The 14,450-nt window shown below is 43.3% G+C and overlaps 1 protein-coding gene across 2 annotated transcripts in view; it reads left to right on the forward strand.

The window, feature by feature from the left end:
• The window catches only part of sema5ba (sema domain, seven thrombospondin repeats (type 1 and type 1-like), transmembrane domain (TM) and short cytoplasmic domain, (semaphorin) 5Ba), a 92,723-nt gene that overhangs the window by 43,620 nt on the left and 34,653 nt on the right, over positions 1 to 14,450 (forward strand). For both annotated transcript variants that reach the window (XM_058081857.1, XM_058081858.1), the window contains exons 4-5: positions 4,227 to 4,326; positions 4,406 to 4,451. In XM_058081857.1, the coding sequence (XP_057937840.1) occupies positions 4,227 to 4,326; positions 4,406 to 4,451 (146 nt within the window). The remainder of the gene's footprint in view (positions 1 to 4,226; positions 4,327 to 4,405; positions 4,452 to 14,450) is intronic.

The following is a 14,450-nucleotide window of genomic DNA, read 5'->3' on the forward strand; positions in this document are numbered from 1 at the left end:
TACAGTATAGGGTGACCACATGTCCTGTTTAACTAGGACAGGGGGTCGGCAACCTTTACTACGAAAAGAGCCATTTTACCCCCTTGCACGCAAAAGAAAAATAGCCTGGAGAGAAAAGATTTAAGGTTTAAAACAACCTTGTATAGGCTGCACGGTGGTCGAGTGGTTAGCACGCAGGCCTCACAGCTAGGAGACCCAAGTTCAATTCCATTTCCGGCCATCTCTGTGTGGAGTTTGCATGTTCTCCCCGTGCATCCGTGGGTTTTCCTTCCACATTCCAAAAACATGCTAGGTTAATTAGCCACTCCAAATTATCCATAGGTATGAATGTGAGTGTGAATGGTTGTTTGTCTATATGTGCCCTGTGATTGGCTGGCCACCGGTCCAGGGTGTACCCCGTCTCTCGCCTGAACTTATTTACATGTATGTATAAATAGCGTGTTTACCTGTGTGAGAGAGAACTAAATAGCATCCTGTTTGCTTAGAACTCAGCCATGATGCATTCATGGTCTCACACAATGTTGGATTTTTTTAGGTCATTACAAAGACATGCATTTTCACGACTCGGGTGTTGAAAAAATATTGGAGCATTCCAAATGGAGCCACAAGAAAGAGGCTGAAGAGCCGTGGGTTGCTGACCTTTGACCTAGGACATGTTCTGTTGGAGCCGTCCTGGTTTTAGTGTCCTGGTTTTCATTGTGTCTTAAAATGGCCGTGATTAGGCACTCTTCTGCATGCGATGTCATTCCTGAGAGGTTGGCTTTTTAAATTAGTGTTGCTAAAAAGTGTTAGAATAAGAATAACAAAACATTTTCATGGATTTATTCCTCTTTATACTTGCTAAGTCTTGTAAAATTGGGAACGTCATTCGCAATGGCGGTTTCAATTTCCAAGTTCTTTGCAACTTTTGAGGACACATTTTCTTATCAAGACCGCAGGTTCCTGTCTGGTTTTGTTATGAAATTTGTGTCATTTTTAGGTCTTGAGTCTTGGTTTTTGGAAATCAAAATATAGTCACCTTAGTACAGTAATGGTTTTGGTGGGACGGCAAAAAGTGACCATAAATTATTCCGGATTTGGATAACTCAGACTTCCCAGTCTCCAGCCACTTATTCCGGTTCCACTGGACGGACACCGAGGCGATCCCAGGCCGGCTGTGAGACACAAACATGAAAATATAATTGAACTTTTTATTATGTATTTTTTAGCAAGACTTTCTTAGGATGGAATGAAAATCCAAGATGTTCCAAGACCATGAAGCTGTCCCTCACCCTGCAGACTCATCCTCACACGCTTGCAGACATCTTTAGCGCTCGCTGACCGAGAGGCTATTAGCCTCGTGGCCCCCGCCGCCGTCCCTGCAGCGACTGCTCTCTTTCTGCTCTCTCGCTTCTAAAAATCACCTCGGCCTGGCAAGTGGTCGCCACCAAGGAATTTAGTGAGAAGTTGTTCTCCGCTGATTCACGGCGGCGCCCTCTTTTAGACTATCTCCCTCGGCGGGTCATCCAAAGTGAAAATGGAAAGTGAGATAGCGGAGGACGAGCTAGATAGCGTATGGACGGTGCCGTGTGTGGAAGGTAGAGTTCTCAGAGATAAGTTCTTAAAAAATAGAGGTTTTCATGTCCTATTTGGTCCTGTTTCCACCACGTAGCGACACATTTGTCCTCGCTTCTTCAGTGCAGGAATGGGAGAGAGTTGGCATGGCTCCATCATTCATGGACGTTCATGCCAGATGTCCTGATTGGATTCGCTTTGTTGACAAAATTGGCTGGACCGCTTTCCACTGTTACAGCACTTTCACTCTCTCCTCCTTTTGGCTCATAAGTGGGAGGTTCTGCTCCGTTCCTCAAGTCCTCAGTCCACTACGATATGATCAGCACAGATCTGGTTCAACGTCGACCTGGATCCAGCAATACGCTCTCACAGGAATGAAAGCATGGAGTCACGTTGTAAACATGCATTGTATTAAATATGATGTGAAATTAGTGTTGGGTAGTGGGCTCGAACTTGAACACTCCACAATGTTGTGTGCCATGGCGATGTTCCAGGGAGCTACGCATCGTTCCGCCCAGCTTGTTTCGCGACTGTAATCCTCAGTTCTTGGTTACCATATCATGGTTGGTAACTCAGGAGGGGCCAGATTGTTTCCAGCGAGGGCCACATAGTGAAAAATGAAAGGATACGACTTTAGCACTAAGATATTTTGCAACACTTTATGTGTATATACAGTATATATATACACACACACACATATATATTTTTATATTATATTATTTTATTATTATGTTATTTTTTTATTTTATTTTGTGCAACACTTTATGTGTATATACAGTATATATATACACACACACACATATATTTTATATTGTATTATTTTATTATTATATTATTTTTTTATTTTATTTTTTGCAACACTTTATGTGTATATACAGTATATACACACACACACATATTTTTATATTATATTATTTTATTATTATATTATTTTTTCATTTTATTTTATTTTTTGCAACACTTTGTGTGTATATACAGTATATACACACACACACACACATATTTTTATATTATATTATTTTATTATTATATTATTTTTTTATTTTATTTTATTTTTTGCAACACTTTATGTGTATATACAGTATATATATAATTTTTTTCCCCCTTCATATATTACAAGTTCATTCTTAGAAATATTGTTTGTTGAATACAACCTTTTTGTTTTAATATTTTCAATTTATTCTGGTAAAATTATGTCTGTTTTTTTTTTCATTTCTGCTGTTATGGTTTCCTGCAACTGTGTCAACATTCTTCTTGTAATTTATTTTCTTATAATTATGACTTTATTACCATAATATTATAACTTCTTCCGCGACAAAATTTCCCAAAAAATTGGAGCTTTTTATTTGTATATTTGTGTGAATGGTTGTTTGTCTATATGTGCCCCGTGATTGGCTGGCCACCAGTCCAGGGTGTACCCCGCCTCTCGCCCCCAAGACAGCTGGGATAGGCTCCAGCAAATAACAGAATAAAGTTGAAATGTTAAAGAAAGAGTTAATTCAAACTTTATTCTGTTATTTTCCTTATAATAATATGACATTATTCTCATAAAAATGTTAAAATTTTCTTTTAATATTTTGACTTTATTGTTGTTCAGCCTTGGGTTGGCAAATGGTCCCCGGGCCGCTTCTGGACACCCTTGTGCTAACCAAAACAGAGGCAAATATGATCTATATATGATCTTATATGTGGACGTGCCACAATGTTGTGTGTGTTTGTGTTTAATGGCGTTTAACAGCCATTAACACAAATAAACGCCCAACTTCAAATAAATATGTTGCCTTCCCAGCAGGAAAAAAACTGGACTGTGATTCTTTAGCTAGGAGACATACGTGTACAGTAGGTGGACTCCCCACAATGTTGTTCCAGGAAGCTCCATTTGTTCCGTTCATTGCACCAGTTGTTATGTTTCTCTCCATTACAGTCTTTTTTAATTTTGTGCTCATGTGGTCTGAAAAGGTGAGCCGATGCTAGCGTGCTACGACTGGAGGAAATCTCGTCCCTCCATCAGGTGTTGATCGTAGGCGGTGGTTGTTGTGCAAACACGCAGCGCACTCGTGTTGTGTTTGCATGTTGTCAGATTGGACTCCTCATCGCCGCCATCACACAGCGCCCACATGGTGGCGGCGCGGCGTGGGCAGGAGCAGACGGAAGATCTCGATGGACTTGGATAGAGAGGTTGTGTCTGTGCGAGACTACCGCGGCGGCCTGCCGCCCACCTGGTAGATAGCGGCTAGCGCTAACCGTCTGGCGGTCCGCTGGCGAGCGGAAATAAAACATCCAATAATTGTTCTTCACGTCCAGCTGGGAGGGGGCAAATAATAAATGGCGAGGGAGGGAGGGGGTGGTGGTTTTTCATACTTGTTCAGCTTTATTGTCCCCCGCTGTGGCCTGCGAAGCCGTCGGGCTGCTTACAAGGGGATTGAACAGGCGGCGCCAATAAAAACACTCGTAAGCAGGAGGATAAATGTCAATCATCTTCCGAGTCTTTGCTGGCGGGAGAGTGAATGTTTTATTGGTCCTTCAAGAAGAAGAAGAAGAAGAAGAAGGGGGCGGGTCATGCATGCTGCAAATATCGGATTGAGTTTCGATTCCTTAAAAATATAATAAAACCGTAGACCTCACGATGATGTAAGATGATGTAACTAAGTTCTTCTTTTTCTCTTTCCTAGCGCTCAGTCCGTGGATCTCCACCTTCTCACCAGCCGGCATTCGGGACTTTTCCCAGCTGACCCTTGACCTCACGAGGAACGAGCTGATTGTGGGCGCCAGGTGAGACCCGCACGCACACGTAAATACAGAAAAAAAACATCAACTTATATACTTATATATATACTTATTGTTCATGTAGAAACTACCTGTTCAGACTGGACCTCAGCAACATGTCACTGGTGCAGGTAAGGCTCTCTTTTATAGCATCTACTGTTCTAGCTATACGTCTAACATTTTACTATCATGTACAGTATCTAATCTACTGTTCTAGTACTAGGTTTTACATGTTACTATTACATACAGTATCTAATCTACAGTTCTAGTACTAGGTCTTACATGTTACTATCATGTACAGTATCTAATCTACTGTTCTAGTTCTAGGTTTTACATGTTACTATCACATACAGTATCTAATCTACTGTTCTAGTACTAGGTTTTACATGTTACTATTAAATACAGTATCTAATCTACTGTTCTAGTACTAGGTTTTACATGTTACTATCATGTACAGTATCTAATCTACTGTTCTAGTACTAGGTTTTACATGTTACTATCATGTACAGTATCTAATCTACTGTTCTAGCTCTAGGTCTTACATGTTACTATCACATAAAGTATCTAATCTACTGTTCTAGTACTAGATCATACATGTTACTATCACATAAAGTATCTAATCTACTGTTCTAGTACTAGGTTTTACATGTTACTATTACATAAAGTATCTAATATACTGTTCTAGTACTAAGTCTTACATGTTACTATCACATACAGTATCTAATCTACTGTTCTAGCTCTAGGTTTTACATGTTACTATCACATACAGTATCTAATCTACTGTTCTAGTACTAGGTTTTATACATGTTACTGTCACATACAGTATCTAATCTACTGTTCTAGTACTAGGTCTTACATGTTTTACGTTTTACAACGTTGCGAGACCCAGCTAGGGGGCGGGTCAAAGGCAGTACCACGTCCACGTGGAAGGCGGTTTTGTTTTGAGATGTGTAGCGAAGCCTGTCGGGACTTTGTATAGCTAAGCGTTGGAGAGTTTCTTCTTTCAAAAGCGGAACAAACACGTGAAGGACGTTTTTCTAATTAGTGCTGTCTAGAGATCTCGCAGCTCCTTGCCTTGCCCTCCCAACTACAAAGCTGATGCTGAACCAGACCAAACACAATGCCAGCCAATCAGTGTCCACTACTGTTTTTTCTTTTGTTTTTTTTAATAAAAAGGCAATTTCCTTACAGAAACTGTAAAGTTAGAGATGAAAATGAGATAATTGACCATGCCATATATGCGTGTCATTTTTATGGACTTATTTTTTCCGTCATAAGCAAGTCCAAGCCGCCTGTAAGCGCTTTTATCGGGCGAACAGGTGGCGCCAAATCTATTCGTGGCGACGAATGAACGAATGGAAACAGGAAGTTGTTGAATGACTACCTGGTTGTTGAAGAGTTGTCAGTCTTGGCTGATGGAGTTTTATGTAAAGAACATTAAGGACATGTAAATATTGTTTATTTCCATCACCTTCCTAACAGTGTGACACCTGACGACGTCTAGATGACGTCTGTCACATCAAAGTGCCTTTTCTCTGCTTGACAACTGACGAGAGTTTGGATTTGTTTTTGCCTTCCTTTGTGTACGTGCGTGTGTGTGTGTGTGTGTGTGTGTGTGTGTGTGTGTGTGTGTGTGTGCGTGTGAACACAGGTCGGTGTGTGTTGTTGTGAAGCACGTAAGAAAAACAACAGAAGCTTTGTCAGACACGGAGCTGTCAACATGTTGTTCTTCTACCAACCCCGTGATCATGTGACCCAATCAAAACAACTCCTTCGTGGGGTTACCCAGCCTGCACCTGGTGACTTTCACAATAAAAGCTCTGCTTGCTAAACGGCGGTGAAAAGCCACTCGGATGTTTTTGCAAGCGAACGCTTGCTAGTACAGCAAAGATGGCAGAGCAGCGGTGCCATTGATGCACTCTGAGGCTGCTTTGGAGGTTGTTTACGTGTGTGTGTGTGTGTGTGTGTGTGTGTGTGTGTGTGTGTGTGTGTGTGTGTGTGTGTGTGTGTGTGTGTGTGTGTGTGTCATACAACGACATCACAACACCTGAAGCTACAAGAACCAGACACGGAGAGTCAGAGGTCACAGTCTGTGTGTTGTTGTTGTTGTGCAGGAGGAGTGTGCACGTTTGCAGTGTGAGCGGTGATGATGGGGGGGTGTAAGGAGGGCGACACGGGGGTGGGGGCTTTAGTGGGTAGCCGCCTTAACAGCTCAACTGGAGACACCTGGCAGAACACCTGCTGGGACCATTAGTGAGCAGGCAAGCGTAGACGGCGAGTGCAGAGGCAATCAGTGCTGGGGGGAATAAAAGACATGCTGGATAACAAGAAAAGGGGGGCAGGCGGTCCTCATCTTGAGCGAGTTCTGGTCCTGGACTGTGATGTACAGGAAGTGGACTTAGTCACTCTCACTGTACACAGAATACATATTACTTGTAGTCATAAAATAGCTTAAATACAAGAATACAGGGCTGCACGGCGGTTGTGTGGTTAGACCCGGGTTCAATTCCACCCTCGGCCATCTCTGTGTGGAATTTGCATGTTCTCCCCATGGGATTTTTCCACGTATTCCGGTTTCCTCCCCCATTCCAAAAACATGCTAGGTTTATTAGCGACTCCAAATTGTCCGTAGGTATGAATGTGAGTGTGAATGGTTGTTTGTCTATATGTGCCCTGTGATTGGCTGGCCACCAGTCCAGGGTGTACCCCGCCTCTCGCCCGAAGACAGCTGGGGTAGGCTCCAGCACCCCCGCGACCCCCTTGAGGATAAGAGGAATGAATGAATGAACAAGAATGTAATGAAACTAAATACTATATAATATAATATAATATAATATAATATAATATAATATAATATAATATAATATAATATAATATAATATAATATAATATAATATAATATAATACTAAAAACTAAACTTCCACACCGTAATGGGCGTTGCAAGCGAGGGAGAGACAGGCTGATTGGGAGAAGGAGAGACCACTACGTTGTCCATTTCATAGGAGCAAGTCCTTTCACATGTTCAAGGATACCGTCTTATCTTCATGATGGTCAGGACTTTTGGACAACAGCAGCTTACGCCAAGCATGTTGGCAAAAGGTGGTTGCATCCCATAACAGGACAAGAAACATGAGACTATCGTCACTTTTTTGTACTGTGCTTTTATTTTGAAATAGCAATTGTGCCTCCTATGGAGCCTGCGTGTAAGGCAAAGTGTTCCAATAAAGTATCTGGTCTACAGCAATGGTTCATTAAAACGGTGTCATCATGCAATCCTCATGAAAGATCCTCTATACAATGCGATGCCTCACTCGGCTGTTCCCACTCAGACGTCCCCCGACGCAGGTGGCCCACGCATTTGTCAGCGTGTGGGGCCACCGCCAGGTCCAATGTGGCGTCTGCCTGGTGGGCTGCTCCTTCTGCTTTTTTTATATTTATAAACCCCCCACCCCCCACCCCCCATCTCTGTGTTGCCGCGTGGGATGCGGCGCCGCTTTTAGTGCCGCCGCTGCCGGGTCTGATTCCTGATTGCAGTCCTCCCACTCGCGCCGTCCCGCCTGCACCCACTGACAGAGCTCCCACTCTGAGGTGCCGCTCGGCCCCCATCACCGCTGCAATCACAACAGCAGGAGGAAGGTGGTGGGAGGTGTGTGTGTGTGTGTGTGTGTGTGCACCTTGTGTGTGTGTGCACCTCGTGTGTGTGTGCTTGTGGGTGGGATGGAAAAATCTGGAGTGTTTGATGGGTGCGAGAGGAAAAGAAGCTTCCTCCTCCTCTCATTATTTGTGTCTTTCCATATGGATTCACATTTATAATTGCGCCAGCCCTTGACAGGAAGTAATAGCAACCCAACAAAACAACATCATCTTGTGTCGAGACCTTTGCCTGTTTGCTCAACCAATAACATCTTTTCATGAGGTGATGAATTATTGATGCATTATTGTATGGATTTGCATGCATCTAGGACATAAAACCACACACACACACACACACACATCTTTACACCTTTTCACCATAGGAAATAGACTACAGTGTATATAATAATAATAATAATAATAATAATAATAATAATTCATTCCAGGGTCAAATTGTGTCCATCAGAAAGATAATATTAATATTAATATTCAGCGTGACTCAAGAACTACCTCCACTGTTGTTTTTCTAAAACACTGCATACACACTTTAATGACAAAGGTGTCATGTGAAGGCCTCACGACGTTAGAGTTGTGGTCCCAAAATGTGGTTCCAGGGGCCTTTGAGGCCCGCAGATTTTTTTAATGGCCCCCCAGTACATAGTAATAATTCATTCATTTTGTACCACTTTTCCTCACGAGGGTCGCGGGGGGTGCTGGAGCCTATCCCAGCTGTCTTTGGGCGAGAGGCGGGGTACACCCTGGACTGGTGGCCAGCCAATCACAGTGCACATATAGACAAACAACCATTCACACTCACATTCATACCTATGGACAATTTGGAGTGGCTAATTAACCTAGCATGTTTTTGGAATGTTGGAGGAAACCGGAGTACCCGGAGAAAACCCACGCATGCACGGGGAGAACATGCAACCGCCACACAGAGATGGCCGAGGGTGGAATTGAACCCTGGTCTCCTCGCTGTGAGGTCTGCTCGCTAACCACTCAATCGCCGTGCCACCCATAGTGATAATAATAATAATAATAATAATAATGGATTAGATTTTACTCCTCCATCACACACCGGTGGTGGTAAACTACACCTGTAGTCACAGCTGCCCCCGAGGGGTAAACAGACAGAAACATGGCAGCCTATTCATGCCACCAAACATTCATTCCCATTCATACACCACCGTGGGAAGAACTGGATATTGTCACAGAAAATGTGGATTACGGAAAATGTGGGAATTTGATTGGAATATGTCAATAAATGAAATGAACATGTGGAAGTAGTACACATTGTGAATATCAAAGGGAATTGTGAAAATGTAAAATTTTGCAAAAAAAAGTGTGAATTTTTTGGGATGTGGGAAATACTTTGGAGTGTTGGAATGTCTTGAATGTGCTGGATTTCTTCATGTTGGAATGATTTGAATCGGTGCAGAACTTTTCAATAGGAAAATTGATTTTCAATAGGAATTGAACTTTTCAATAGGAATGTTGTTGTGGACAATGTGGGAGTTTTTGGCATTTGTTTTGGCCCACATGTGGAAAATGAGCTGAACAATTTTATGTTGGAATTTTTGAAATTGGGTGATGTCCCAAGACGTCCCAAGAATCGAACACAGTGCTGATTCTCAGATGATGATGTCCTGACGTACGGAAGGATGTATGGATGTATGGATGGATGTATGGATGTATGGATGTATGGATGTATCTTTTTGCAATATCCTTGATCTTAAACTGCATTTAGTGAAGTGTTGTTGTTATTGCAGCTGTTTTGGTTTCCTGTTGCGTCCATCGCCCTTACTCACAAGACATGACCTCCACCATCACAACCTCTGGCGTCTCATTTCTGAAACGTGAAGTGACGCATCTTCCAACTTCCTTCGCCGCAGGGATCTTTGGGAACATCTCAAAGCACACCAGTGGAAAAATAGATGTCCTTGTTGTTTTAGCTGCTGTTTATGCTCACAATTCCCACTGAGGTCTTGGTCTTTCCAGGAGGTCTATGCTGGAGGTCTTTTTTGTGAAGTCTTCCCATGAAGATCTTTGAGATAATTTCCCTAAACCGGTCCTCGAGGTGAGCCGGTGTTCGAAAGGGCTCACTTCCACAATGCACAAACCGTGTCTGAAACGTTGGCATGGTTTAATACAACATTCTAACAACATTTATAGGTCAGAAAAGTGGGAAAAGCATCAAGGTTCTTGCTAAGGTTCTTTCCATGAGACTTTTCCTGGCATACTTGTTTTTGGTTCACTGCAGTATCTCCTGTGGTCTTAAAACCTTCCTGAAGGTACTGTTCTGTAAGTTTTTGAATGAGGTCTTTCCCTGTGTTATTTCCATGCAGGTTTTCCCTCTGGTCTTTGCTCATGGTCTTCCTGTAATGTATCTCCTTCAGGTTTCTCCAGGAAGTTTTTGAATGTGTCTTACTATGAGACCTCAAGACCTTTTCCTGAAAACTTTCCTGAAGGTCTTTTCTTAAGGTTTTACAGCCTGGGTTCTTTGCTTGAGGTTTTTACCTTCAGGACGTTCCCTCAGGACGTTTACCTTTAACTCTCAGGTAGTCCAAGGTTGTCAAGTCCAGAGAGGCTAGCAGGAAGTAGAAAAAAAAAAAAAAAGATTGTTTTGACTCCCTTGCAGCTTCGATGGATGGCGGCGGACTTCCTCCGCCTTGTTGATGTGTGCTGCAATTTGTCCTGAGATGTAATTACTGATTGGTTCTCGGAGGGAATGAAGAGGAAAATATGAGCTCTGAGAGTGAGAAGATGATTTAGTCATGAACGTTTACGCTATTACTGCATGCTTTATTTACGCGCTGAGATAAGCCGCTTCCTGTTCTGTCCGGTTCTCTTCTCTTCCTTCCTCGGCTGATGATATTTACATCAAGGCCGCGTGGTCGGCGTGTCAAATCAAATGTCGCGACATGACCTTTAGCACCAGGCCGCTGCCGACAGCCAGGAAAATGCTGTCGAATTGACTTCCAATTTAATGCTGCTTATATTGTACACGCGGTCGCCTCCTGCCAGCCGCGTCGTTCATCAGAAGGAAGCGAACCTTCGCCTGACGCCGCAGTCTTGCTAGAAAGAATGAAAACACTTCATAACGTGCAATTGTGTGAATTGGAGTTGATTTGTAGACGAGGCGTTCGAAAGACATATTTCATTGTTTGTTGGGTGGTTATTGTCTGACTGAGAGCGATACGAGAATGTAACAAAAGACTGGAAGAAGTCCGTTTACATTTCAACGTTTTTGGAGGAATTAAAAAAATAATACAGTATGTTTACAACAAAAATACAAAATATGTAATATAATAGTAAAAATTATATGTACAAATCCAAATAAATTATAAAAATATATAATAATATAATAAATCATGAAAATTTATTGAATAATAAAATAGAATTGATAATATTTTTTGTAAATAATTTACAGTATAAAAAATAAATATTGGAATAATTTAAGACTTCCAGCAACGTGAGATGATATGATGTACCTAATCAAGTGGCCATGTGCTGTGCATGAAGTGTGTGTCAATGTGGAGGGCCCATGTGATTGCCCCCCCCCCCCCCCCCCCCCACACCCCCTTCTGGGACAGACATTGAGTGGGAGGCAACAGAGCACGGCGTAGCACAATTCAATCCGGTGCTACTTCCTGTCGCCAGGTGGGAACGCCGCCTCCCGCTGGGACTGGATGGAAGCACTTTTCCACATGACTTAGCACTACTTTTAGGAAGAAGTCTACTTTATGCACGCGTTTCCTACACCAGCGGAGACCAAAGTGGCGTCTAGGAGGCATCTGCAACCTAACATGGCCACCACATCCTTTCTGTTGGATGTGTTTTATATAAAGCTTCATGCATGTCTACGTTGGATTCTTCTAGAACATGAATACGTATCAAAATGGCCCCTCAGAACCTTTGATTTCCAATATGTGGCACTCAATGGAAAACATTTGGACACCCCTTAATGTATGTAACTTCATGCCAGAGAGGAAAGAGGAGAGGAGCCAGGATGCCTCCCAGACGTGGTGAGGTGTTCCAGGCATGCCCAGTTGGGAGAAGGCCCAGGGCAGACCTAGGACACAGCTGGAGGGATTATGGCTCACAGCTGGCCTGGGAACGCCCCCCTGTCCTCCAGGTGGAACTGGAAGAGGTGGGCGGAGATAGGGAACTCTGGAGACGGGGAACACCTACTGATACTGCTGCCCAGACCCAGATATGCAGAAGAAGATGGATGGATGGATGTACAGATGTATGGATGGATGTACGGATGGATGTACGGATGGATGGACAAATGTATGGATGGATATACAAATCTATGGATGGATGTTTGGATGTACGGCTGGATGTATGGATGGATGTACGAATGTATGGATGGATGTACTAATGGATGTATGGATGGATGGATGGATGTACTAATGGATGTATGGATGGATGGATGTACGAATGTATGGATGGATGTACAGATGGATGTACGATTGGATGGATGGATGTACTAATGGATGTATGGATGGATGTACGGATGGATGGATGTACGGATGTAATGATGGATGGATGGATGGATGGATGGCTGTATGGATGGATGGATGTACGAATGTATGGATGGATGTACAGATGGATGTACGATTGGATGGATGGATGTACTAATGGATGTATGGATGGATGTACGTATGGATGGATGGATGGATGTACGGATGTACGGATGGATGTACGGATGTAATGATGGATGGATGGATGGCTGTACGGATGTATGGATGGATGGATGTACGAATGTATGGATGGATGTACGGATGTATGGATGGATGTACTAATGGATGTACGAATGTATGGATGGATGTACAGATGGATGTACGATTGGATGGATGGATGTACTAATGGATGTATGGATGGATGTACGTATGGATGGATGGATGGATGGATGTACGGATGTACAGATGGATGGATGGATGTACGGATGTAATGATGGATGGATGGATGGATGGCTGTACGGATGTATGGATGGATGGATGTACGAATGTATGGATGGATGTACAGATGGATGTACGATTGGATGGATGGATGTACTAATGGATGTATGGATGGATGTACGTATGGATGGATGGATGGATGGATGTACGGATGTACAGATGGATGGATGGATGTACGGATGTAATGATGGATGGATGGATGGATGGCTGTACGGATGTATGGATGGATGGATGTACGAATGTATGGATGGATGTACAGATGGATGTACGATTGGATGGATGGATGTACTAATGGATGTATGGATGGATGTACGTATGGATGGATGGATGGATGGATGTACGGATGTACAGATGGATGGATGGATGTACGGATGTAATGATGGATGGATGGATGGATGGCTGTACGGATGTATGGATGGATGGATGTACGAATGTATGGATGGATGTACAGATGGATGTACGATTGGATGGATGGATGTACTAATGGATGTATGGATGTATGGATGGATGGATGTACGGATGTACAGATGGATGGATGGATGTACGGATGTAATGATGGGTGGATGGATGGATGGCTGTACGGATGTATGGATGGATGGATGTACGGATGTACAGACAGATGGATGGATGGATGTAATGATGGATGGATGTATGGATGGCTGTACGGATGTATGGATGGATGGAGGGATGGATGTACGGATGTGCGGATGGATGTATGGACATGGTTTTTAGCAGAGTACAGAGCACAGTAGCTAGCTAGCTAAAGTCAAGATCACATGTGCACGTGTGGTGTCTTGGAGAAACCTCGAAGGTGGTGTCTGTGTGGATCTCGCTGCCACATGGCCGTCTTTGTCAACATTCCCGTTTTCCCTGCAGGTAAAAGTGACGCTACAGGATCATTTATCCCGTTCTTTGGTCATGAATATTTATATTTCCTGCATGTAATACTATCATAGTAAAACTACATAATATCCAAAGGCAAAGATATGTGCTTCTGAGCTGTGATTATTTTCAACCAATTAAAGTTTCAGCACAAACTTTTTCCAGCACCGACCTCCTCTGGGCTACCTTGTTGCCACGGCAACCACTTTGAGACATTGAGGAGGATGTCGTTGTGCTAACGTGGCGTTTTAAGTGTCGTGTGACTTTGGACACCAGCAGCAATTATTGTCACGCCGTGTGTTTTTGAGTGCATCGCTTCGTCACGTCACGCGTCTTTGCTCTTTATGGGATGTCAGGCCAAGCCGTGCTTATCTTTGCACGCATTTGGCGCTGCGCTCTAATTACCTGCGGAGCGTGGCGGTGGGGGATGTGTGCTCGCATTGAAACACGGAGCTTCATTCTGAGCACGGCTAACAATGAGGCAGCTGTCAATCAAGAATGTGGCACCGCCTCCTTCAGCGGCGGTCCATCGCCGTGCCTGTCAGCGGCCTGATGGGATGATGTCATCACTGACACACATACACGCACACACAAAGAAGCCATCGGATTCCTGCGCCATGAATCACCGCTTAGGAAATTACCATATT

Source organism: Doryrhamphus excisus, chromosome 9 (assembly GCF_030265055.1).
Source record: "Doryrhamphus excisus isolate RoL2022-K1 chromosome 9, RoL_Dexc_1.0, whole genome shotgun sequence".
NCBI classification, from domain to species: Eukaryota; Metazoa; Chordata; class Actinopteri; order Syngnathiformes; family Syngnathidae; genus Doryrhamphus; species Doryrhamphus excisus.